The following is an 11003-nucleotide window of genomic DNA, read 5'->3' on the forward strand; positions in this document are numbered from 1 at the left end:
CTCCTCCTCTTCCTTCTTCTTTTCCTTATACAGTTTCAACTTTCTTTTTCTTATCTGATATAGAAGTCACATGGAACAGGACATGGTGGCACATACCTTTATCCCAGCATTTGGCAGGCAGAGGCAGATCAATCTCTGTGAGTTCAAAACCAACTTAATCTACATAGTGAGTTCCCAGACAGCCTAGAGCTATATAATAGAAAGAACCTATCACAAAGAAGGAGGACAAGGAGGAGGAAGAGAAAAAGTAGTAACATGATCAGGACTGCAATCACAAGTGCTGGAAGCATGGCTAATTCCAAAGAAACTAACTATATTGTAGAACCACTGTCAGAATTCCTGCAGTCCTCATGAGGCACATTGTGCTTCCATATCCAGCACAACTGAGGTTAGGATTCAAGCAGCTGGGGCTAGAAAGATGGCTCAGCGGTTAAGATAGCTTGCTGCTCCAGGAATTTGGTTCCCAGAACCCACATCATATAGCCCACGACAAGGATATGCAATCCCAGTTCTAGGATATGCAATGCCCTCTTTTGGCCTCTGCAGGCATCTGCACACATGTCTATACATACTTGTGCACAAGCACTCTTACACACACACACACACACACACACACACACACACACACACACACGGGGCAGGGGTGAATGCAGCCAGGATGGAGGATGTAACTCAGTCTGTCTCCAATCCAGGCAGCCTTGGGTTCTAATCTCAATACCATGAAATATAGGACATAGTGGGGAGACCAAGATAAGAGGATCAGAAGTTCAAGGCTATTCTTAGTGACATAGTGAGTTCAAAGCTGACTAGGGATACACTGGTTCAAACAACAATAAATGTAGTTATATATTTAAGATGGTCCCCTAGTTACCCTACTTCCTACAAATGGGGAACAAATGGGTTGACTGGCGCTACAACCAGAAGTCTGTACCAACATGGTGACGGAGTCCAATGTTCCTTCTAAAGGGGACTGCTTGGACACATATTGAGAAGAAGGGACATGGCCAGAGAGTAAAAATGAACACTGAAGCTATATGATGGTGTTAGATTCAATACTGCACAGGCTCAAGAGAAGCTGTGCACCTGTGCTCGGCTCACTCACATCGGACACTGAACCAGCAAAGTCTTATGTCACTGAGGCCACTCCTGCTGCTGGAGCCCCTCAAGTTCAAATGGAAAACTGCAAACTTGAGTGGCCTCCACTGGGAGATGTTTCTGCCTGACACAATGATGAACTAACTAGGCTAGTTACTAGTGACTCAACGGGCTTCTAGAAATGTACTATTGACTCTGAACTTCTTTCTCCAAGACCGTTACAAGAGACCCATGATGCAAACTCCAGGGATGGCCTGTGGTATAATACAGAGTATGTGTGACTTTTGCCCCAGGTTCCAGTCAGGGAGTTCCTAAACCCCACAGAATCAGCAGGGAAAAGAGGGTCTTTTACAAATCATGTGACCCTTTGATACACTGAGTTTATTAGAGTGGGGGATTTATAACTCCAAAGGTCCCTCAATCGGAAGGAAACACTGAACAAGAAAAGAACACTAGAAAATAATATGGCAAATACAACACTCAGGGTCAAGATTACAAACTATTTTGCTCCTTCCTACTGTCCTAAGTTTTGTACTTAGCTAGCTATTCTATTAGACTGGTTATATTTGTTGACTTTAAACAGTATTAAAAGTGACTTCTTCTAAAACGACAGGCAGGAAGAACCTTGGAGAACTCTGAAACAATGCACCACTAAGCTGGGTGTAGTGATAGACACCTACAGTACAGCGCTTTCGAGGCTGAGGCAGGAGGGCTGCGAGTGTGAGAACAGTCAGAATTCTGTAGTCTAGGTTACCGTGGGTTGTAAAACAAGACTGTGCCTGTGTGTTAGATAAATTAATTGAGCGCTGGCTAGGCATGATGGTACACCCTGTAATCCCAGCATTGGGAGGGGAGTGAAGTCCACAGTCATCCTCAGCTCCATAGCATATTCAAGGCTAGCCTGGGCTATAAGAGACTGCCTGAAACAAACAAAAAGTATCACTAGATTAGCCATGCATTGCCTTTCTGCATTTTCCTCATTACTGGGACAAATAAGACCATGGTCACTATTTTACAAACGTTTCCATTGCTGTAACAAACTGCTTGCAGCAGGCTAACATTACTTTTCCAAAGTCTATTTATCTCTCATTTCTTAAGGTTCAAGGGCTCACATCCAGCACAATCCAAAGACCAAGAAAATGTCCCTGTTTTGTGCCTCTCCTTCTGATAAAGCCACCAAGATTCAGTCATGGGGACTCTGTGGTAGTGACTGTATCCAATCCTGCATACCTCAATAGACCAGACCCAAGCTGGATCCTCCAACAAATTCTTTTACCAAAAGAGAGGTGAGAAAAGAGGATGTTATTTATCTCCTTCCTGCCCTCAGCGCCACCATTTCATGGCTAAACTCCCAACCAGAGCAGCAAGACAGCAAACAGCTGTGGTCAAACCTCAAGGTAGAAGCTCCAGGCCAGGGACAGGCTCCACCCCAGTGATGCAATGTGTTATCAGCATCAGGGAGAGGCCTTAAAAAGAGCCTGGTGCTGTGGGGGTCCCTAGTAATGGGATCAGTACTTGTCTCCCGCGCTTGAGCTGGCTTTTGGTAATCTATTCCCCATGCTGAGATGCCTTGCCAAGCTTTCATGCAGGGGGGAGGAGCTTGGTCCTGCCATAACTTGATAAGCCTTGCTTTGTTGACTCTCCATATGAGGCCTGCCCCTTTTAGAACAGAGAAAGAGTGGATTGGAGGGGGCGGCAGATGGGAGGTGTAGGGAGGGAACAGGAGGAGATGAGGGAGGGGAAACTGTGGTTGGTATGTAAAATAAATTTAAAAATTAATAAAGGATTTTTTTAATTACGATATTCTTTTTTTAATATTTATTTATTTATTTATTATGTATACAATATTCTGTCTGTGTGTATGTCTGCAGGCCAGAAGAGGGCACCAGACCTCATTACAGATGGTTTGCTGGCAATTGAACTCAGGACCTTTGGAAGAGCAGGCAATGCTCTTAACCACTGAGCCATCTCTCCAGCCCCAATAAAGTAATTTTTTAATAAAAAAAAAAAAAAAGAACCTGGTGCTTGAGAGCCAGAGCCAGTTAGGGACTGACCAAGACTTCAGGTCCCAGGTCTGAGTCTCAGCTAGTGAGCCTCTAAGGCTTCCCTGTCACTTCATTTCCTTATCTTTCCTTCAGATCAAGTCACAACCCTCTGAGTCTCGGACCAGGAAGAATGGACAGGAATCTGAGCAAACTTCACAGCATCTAACCAAGAACAAAAACTCTTTCTCTTTTGGGGTATTCAGGGAAATACCCTGAGGTCGTGTCATTCCCCCCCCCTCCCTCCCGCGCGCCTTTCACTACTGTCTTATTTAACGAACAGCCTTAGCTCTGCATGGACACGTTTTTTTCTAGCATTTTAAACTATGTGACTTAACTCAAAAATCCAGAAACACAGTTGAAAACAGGAATGTCTCAAATCAATACTACCTCACTATTTATTATTGTTGTTTATTCTTATTCTTTTTTTTTTTTTTTTTTTTTTTTTTTTTTTTTTTTTTTTTTTTTTTTTTTTTTTTTTTGAGGTATAAGGGATTGAACCTGGGGCCTCATGCCTGTTAGGCAGGCCTTCTATCACTGGGCTACATCACCTGCTCAATATTGCCTCTGGAGGTGACATATGGCTGCCATTGGAAGCCAAGGGTGGCCGACCACTGTCTGAAATCTCTTCATCAGTTCAAAGCCTCCACATCCTGCCTCCTTTCTCCCGCTTGAAAGCTCGGGTTTCATTTTCATTCTGTATTCCTGAGGGAGGCCGTTAGCTGTTGCTGGTAGTGGTTTTTTGTTTTGTTTTGGGGAGATTGCTTTGTTTTTTGTTTGTTTATTTCAAGACTCAGTTTCTCTGTCTAGCCTTGGCTGTCCGGGAACTCACTCTGTAGACACAGCTGGCCTCCAAGTCAGATCCGCCTGTCACTGTCTCCTGAGTCCTAGAATTAAAGGCTTGGGTCACCTGCCTGGGAGAGGTTTTAACCCTCCCCCCCCCCCCCGAGAGAAGGTACTCCCTTCCATCTCTAATGTTGTTGGGCCCCAACATAATTCAACTATGTTCTCCTTCACCCCAGGTAAATAGCCCCTTGGTAAGTCACACACAACTTTGGGCTATATAAGAGGGAAATCAAATCCCAAGAAGGCAGAGGCGCCAGGAAAACCCTCAGTCTCCCTAAAGCTCATGTACACACGGCAGCTCGGCAACCACGTCCAGCCTCTGAACACCTGCTCCAGAGTTGGCAGCTTACTCACTAGGGTCAGGAGGAAAAATTCCCTGCTGGCAGTTTAGCCATTCAGGCGCCTTAATGAAAACCGAGTAAGCCAGACGCCATCATCAGCGACTAGCATAGCAACTGGGGACTACACAGTGTCTGGGAGGGACTACCCGAGAGGGGTGGGATTATCGCCTGCTCATCGGGTCCCACGCACATCGTGGTCTCCTGTGATTGGCTGAGCGCATAACCACGGAAACTCTCGAAATACCAGCTCCCACAGAGGAACCTGGCCGGCGTGAATCAGCCCACAGGGCTCCATCTCCACTTCTCAGTTTCCACAAACTATTTTAATCTAGAAACCACATCTACAGGCAAAGGCAGGCTGCCTTTCCTGGGGTAGTCGGGCCTAAACCATCATCGTTGCCCACACGCAGCTGTGCCTCCCACACGTCCCCCACCCAGACTCGCTCAGCAGCTTTCCCGTGCCTCCAGAATTCCCATCTTGCCTCATAAGCAACTTCTCCACACCTACACCTTCTCAAGCACGCGAGGTCAGCAGGCCAGGACTATAGAGAACCCGGGATTGGAACGAAGACACTGTTCACATCCTAACCTTGGTCCTGTTAGACCAGGAAGAAGTTAATCTCCTCTACCGCAGGTTCTTCCCCCGGTGAAGCCTATCTCAGGTGACTGTTGTGAGGATTAACAGTGATCATGAATTTAAGACACTTAACAGGCATCTTGCCACAAAGTAAGATTTACTCCCCGTCTCAAGGAATTATGGGGCTGGTGGAAGTCTTTGCTCCTTAACCCTACCTGCGCTGGCTGCTTACTCCATATGTGCTAACCGTTTACAGTCTCCTCTACATGGCTTTGTTCTTTTGTGGGAAGAGGGATGTGAGTTTCTTTTTCTCTACCACACAGAGCAGTGTGTACTATAGAAATAATAACCAAGCAAAGTCGGATCGAGTAGAGTGTCTGGATGCCCAAACTCACCCTGCTCCCTGCAACTATCAGAAAACGCAATGGAGAATCAAGACAAACATATCGATGATATATACCTGCAACCAACCAACCAGCTATCCTAGCACCACAGACATAGCCTAACACACCAGACTGGGCAGAATTGGTGGGTACCATTACCAAAGGTCAGATGGAGCCAAACAAAGAGAGCCTGCTAGACTGTGAGCAACAGGTACAGGGTAGGGATGTCCTACAGAAACCGGGGCAGGCTGACTGAGTGAGAGATGCTGTAAAAGGTGACAGCTAGGAGATGCACAGGGGAGAAGAACAAAGACATTCTTCTGTGTCCTCCAGAAAAACAGGCTGCAGTTGTCCACTGCCCAACCCACCTGTCCCACGCCAGCTTTTCTTCTCCTCTCTTAAGAAGCATCCTGGGATACATGGCTTTGTCTGACTTCTGACTTTCTCCCAGAATTCAGGAGGCCATAAAAGACACTAATGCTCAGTTTGGGCTTTAAACAATTCCCACAACCATTTTTGGCCGGGATATTTGAAAACACGTGCAGGCATTAATTCGATTCTTCACATTTTATTGTCATTGTTGGTCTGGGACAGTACTGACTCTAAGAGCTTGTCCCACCGAGTTATTCATTGTTCAGAACCTACACTGACTCCCACTGAGTTAATACCACTTTGTATATGAAGAAACCAAAGCCAGGCATGACACACACTTGTAATCTCAGCATTAGGGAATAGAGGCAGGAAGATCACTAGTTCAAGGCCAAGCTTGGATGCATGAGACCTTGTCTCAATCAATACATAAGTGAATGAATAAATAAATAAAATTATCTAGTCTCAAGGATTTTGTTATAGCAACAGAAAACAGTAAGATAGCCATCCATTTCCATCGCCAATAGACATTTGGTCTTCTCAAATTCAGCAGTCTATAAAAAGGAAATTAGTGGGTATCTAAACCCGGTGATCCAGATTGGGGGGGGGTTGAGGGCTTGACGGTGCTAGCTAAATGGTATGGCTGTGTGTGTTTTGACAAAAAGATTTTTAAAATTAACTGTGTGGATGTGTACACACATCTATCAATATAAAAAAATGGATTAATTACTTTTTTTTCCATCCTGGCATTAAGTACTGTTTTCCACAGGGTCCTGTGCATGCACTGTGAGCACTCTACTACTGAGCTAGATGCTTAGCTTCAAATTCATTAGGATTTGAAGATTAATTGTGTGACATCTAAATCATATTTTTTTATTTTTATTTTTTGAGACAGGATTTCTCTGCATAACAGCCCCTAGCTGACCTGGAATTCACTCTGTGAATCAGGCTGGCCTCGAACTCACAGAGATCTGCCTGCCTCTGCCTCCTAAGTGCTGGGATTAAAGGTATGTGCCACCACGCCCAACTTTTCTAAATCATATTTCAATAATTTCATTTAAAATAACTCATCTCTAGACTCATCTCCCCACTAAAAAGTTCTCAGACTTGTGAATAAGGAGACTCTCACTTCAGAAAGAGGAAAGGAACTTACTGTTTATCATCCATGAACACCTATGGGTCACCACCAGGGGGCAGGTAGTGGGCAATGGAAACAGGATGGATGCATATGGACAATATACTCCATGCTGCATTGCTTTGACTCTGGTTCTGATTTGCTATCATTTGTTTGTTTGCATCATTGAGTCCAGGCTGGTCTGAAATCTACTATATAGCCAAAGATGACCTACATCCCCAGCTCAGTCTGCCTTTTTCTACATATGCAGTTGGCCTTCTGTATCTCCCAGTTCTGAATCTACAGATCCAACCAGTTAGAGATAGAAGGATTCAGAAAAGAATTATCTTTACTGAACATATGTGGACTTTGTTTCTGACTAGACCTCACTGTATCATCCAGGCTGGCCTTGAACTCCCGGCCATCCTGCTCCAGCCTCTCTAATGCTTGGATTACTGACCTGCACCTCCATGCACATATAGAAACAGACTTCCTTTCCCATCCTTGTTCTCCAAATAATACAGCACAGCAATTATTTAGACAGCATTTACACTGTGCTTCATATGAGAAGGTACCTAGAGATGACTTAAATTGTATGAACACAGGCCACCAAATGGACCAGCAGGCAAAGACACTTGCCACTAGCCTGGACACCCAAGTTCAAATCCTGGAATCCTCATGGTTGAGGAGAAAAATCATTTTCTGAAGGTTATCCTTTGAGCTCCACGTGTACAAGCATACCTATAACACACGCACACACACACACATGCACACACACGTGCACAGTGAAAAGTTATAGCTATGGGAAAATATGTATGTGTTATATGCAAATACCATGCATGACACTTTATATAAGGAACTTGGTGACTACAAAAAGACCTGGAGCCAACCTCCATGGATACCAAAAGATGAGAAGACATACATTTTCTTCCAACCCCATATGCCAGCACATTAAAAAAAAAAACTGTCTTAAGCTATACCTAGGAGGTAAAATAACCTTCCTATTTTTAAAATTATCCTTCCTACTTCAATAAAAAAATAATATTCTACCATACCCTTAAATAACTCAAAATCAGAAACATCTTCCTTCCATTTGCTCAGCTCCCCCTGCCTACGTTAGCTAGCAATGGATGACTCTCTCCTCTATATTTTGTCTTCAGTAGATGTGGCAGGATGTCAATGCCTCTTTTCGGGTCTCGCACATTTGAGGAAAAAGTACCTGAGCTGACAAGCTGGTCTAGCTTGTGATTAACCCCCATCAATCCTCAGTTCCCTCTACTCTAAGAAAAAATGCAGAAAAGAAAGACCTGTTGCCCCCAAAGCCATAACTGGGAGAAACTGTGCAGTCACTGCAAACAGGAGAGAGATTTCATGGTAAATCACTGGGAGGAGCCCCAAGACTCAGAAGGGTCATCTCCCGCATAACCCAAGCCTAGCCCTCAGCACCACGAAGACACATCACACACGCTAGTTTCTTTCGATTTTCACCATAGTGCTCCCTTAGTCCATCTTATGCACCTGACCTCACAAGTCTCTCGCTGTTTTCTTTATCCTATCTGCACTTGTCATGGTTTTAACCTCTCCCTCCCAGGGCTTCTTCTATGTCTCCAAGCTTCTCTTTTCTTGCACCACCACTGCAGGTGACAATGGCCCCATCGCTTTAATGTCAATGAAACTTGCACGTCTCAACTTCTTTTTGTTACCTGGTGCATTGGTTTGTTTTTGTTTTGTTTCATTTAGGTTTGGGTTTTTGAGATGCCATCCTTTCCAGGTGACCAACGCATATCTGAAACTCCAAGAGTCTTCCTGCTTCCACTTCTCAAGGTCTAGGATTACACGCAGGTATCACACAGTCTCATTTACTTATTTTGTTTTGGAGATGCTGGGGGCGCCTTTGTGTTAGGCAGATATTTCTTTGCATTAGTGTCCTATCACACTTAGCTTCCACATCCCTTCACATCCTGGAAACCCTTCTCAGCATCACCACCACTAGCTGGTGCCACGCTTGAGCTCCTGAGAGCCACTCAATAAATGCTTCCTAAGTGAACATGAATGAGGCTGCACAAACGGGGTGAATGAAATGATCCCCATTAAAGTGATTCATTAGTTACCATCATCAACCACAACAACAATGCCCCCCCCCCAACAGCACAAACATCCTCCTAACAGTCATAGCCCCTGAGACTCAAAGCAAATGCGGGTGGGGCATGGGATTCAAGAGTAGTGGGGACTCTATGGCACCATGGAAACTTCCTGAAGGAGTACCCCACCAAGGCTTGATGTGTAACTACCCTGCAAGCTTCACACCAGTTCTTGGATGTGGGCAGCAAACACCTACCTAGCAAAACTGGAGCTGGCAAGGTGATCGAGAGACGTGTCTCTGACAAGGTAGGATATGTGATGAACACTTCTGCCTAGGCATCTGGATCTGTATGAGCATCTTAACGTAGGAAAAATAACAAAAAGTGAAGTGGAATTCGGAATTCCACGTGGAGGCGCCACTTAAACTTCTCTCGCTAGCCCTGGCCATCTCCACCCGTACAATGGAATCACAGCACTCTCTCTACCTTAGAGTTTCCCTGAGGATAGAATTTGGAGGCGGGGAGAAGCACTTACTACAATAGTCTGCACCAGTAAGGGCTCAACAAATACTGATGCTATTTTACTGTTCATTCTTGCTGTGAGGATCAAGAGATGAAACGCAGCATGAATCTATGTCAGCCTATCAAGTCCCTAGTCCTGAGCTGTGGAGACAAAACCTCTAGCCCTGGTGCCCTGGCAGCTCCTGAGCCTTGGTGACGTGAAAAGCTCCAGCTTTGGTCCCGGAAGTTTCCACCAGAATGCCCTGGGGCCCTAGACGGCTCTGGGGAGGGGCGGGAGGTGCAGGGGAGGACAGCTAGAGAGAAACGGGGACCTACCTGCTCTCACTGCACTCCTTCCGCTCCCTCACCCGCAGCCACTTGCGGAGCAGGAAGCGCTTTCGGCGCGGGGACGCGCTGGGTGTGGAGCAGTTGGACCACGGGGTGTCCTCGTCGCTTGAGGGCGTAATCTCAATGGACGGCAGCTGCAGGAACTCCTTGCCCGGGGCCAGGACGCCGGGTAGATCTGGGGTTACCAGTCCACCTTCCAGGCTCTGCTCTTGCACGTTCTTCATTCGGCGCATCTTAAAGCGCCGGCGGCGGAGCGTGGGGGTGGACGAACTGGACCACACCGCGCTGCCCTCGGGCGCGCCCTGCGGCTCGGGCACCTGCAGAGCGGGCAGCTGCAGGTTCTCCATCATGTTAGCTGCCGGCATCGGGGTCCCTGGCAGCTGCCCGGTGCCCTCCACCTGAAGCCTGGCTAGCGGCTCCCACTCGCGGCTCCCCACCCCGGGGCCGGTGGCACTATCCGCTCTCACGTTCAGCGAGCAGCTCGAGCCTGCCAGTAGATCAAGTTCCTTTTCCTGGAGCGCCGCGAGGAGGGGACTGGTGGGGACGCCGCCTCCTGCGGTCTAGAACTTTTCGGAGCGCGCTTCCTCACGCAGTCCGCCGCGGGAGAGGCGACCCCGGGCGTAGCGGCTGTCTCCTGCCAAGCCTCGCCACCCGGCTGCCCTCCTGGGGCTTCCCTCACGCGCCCGCGTGTTTGTCTTCCGCTGCGCTGGCTCGCTCTGCCGGCTTCTCTGCCTTAGCTGGACTCGGCAGCCCCGGGCCTCAAGGGGCTGCGCAGCAAACTCTCAGTGGTTTGCGTTCAGCAGACTGTGTTGGGGAGCCGGCTTGGCGCTGCAGGAGCGTGGAGGGCTGGAAGAGGCAGTGGTAGGAGGGAGAGGAAAAAGAGAGAGAAAGAGCAAGGGAGACACTAGATAAAAGCAAAAAAGGTGGAGGAGGTGGAGCTGGGGGTTGAGGCGGGAGTGGGTTGCTATCCTGAAAGGACACGCACGCACAGGCAGCGACAGCCGTGTAACTGTACACGGAATCCCTTGGGGAGGGACTCTACCTCCGAGTCAAGGCTGCTCCAATCAGCCTAATGAAATAAGAGCACAATCCAAACTTTCTCAGGGCAACGATTGGCCGAGCAGTTCTGGTTAGCAAACTCCCTGCTCACCCCCCCTGGGGGCGGGGAGGAGAATCAATGGATTCAGCCCACACTCTCAGACCACCCAAGATACAGGGTTGAGGGAAAACTAGGGGATTTTTCAGCGGAATCTCTCTCTCTCTCTCTCTCTCTCTCTCTCTCTCTCTCTCTCTCTCTCTCTCTCTC

General features: G+C 47.2%; 1 protein-coding gene across 3 annotated transcripts in view; it reads right to left on the reverse strand.

Moving 5' to 3' along the window:
* Positions 1–11003, reverse strand: part of Gramd1b (GRAM domain containing 1B) — a 237937-nt gene that overhangs the window by 154580 nt on the left and 72354 nt on the right. For 2 of the 3 annotated variants that reach the window (XM_013346230.2, XM_005347130.3), the window contains exon 2: positions 9686–10543. The exons of the other annotated variant lie outside the window; for it this stretch is intronic. In XM_013346230.2, coding sequence (XP_013201684.1) covers positions 9686–10062 — 377 coding nt within the window. In that variant the 5' untranslated portion in view covers positions 10063–10543. The remainder of the gene's footprint in view (positions 1–9685; positions 10544–11003) is intronic. 3 annotated transcript variants of the gene reach the window in all.

The sequence above is a fragment of the Microtus ochrogaster genome, chromosome 5 (genome assembly GCF_000317375.1).
Source record: "Microtus ochrogaster isolate Prairie Vole_2 chromosome 5, MicOch1.0, whole genome shotgun sequence".
NCBI classification, from domain to species: Eukaryota; Metazoa; Chordata; class Mammalia; order Rodentia; family Cricetidae; genus Microtus; species Microtus ochrogaster.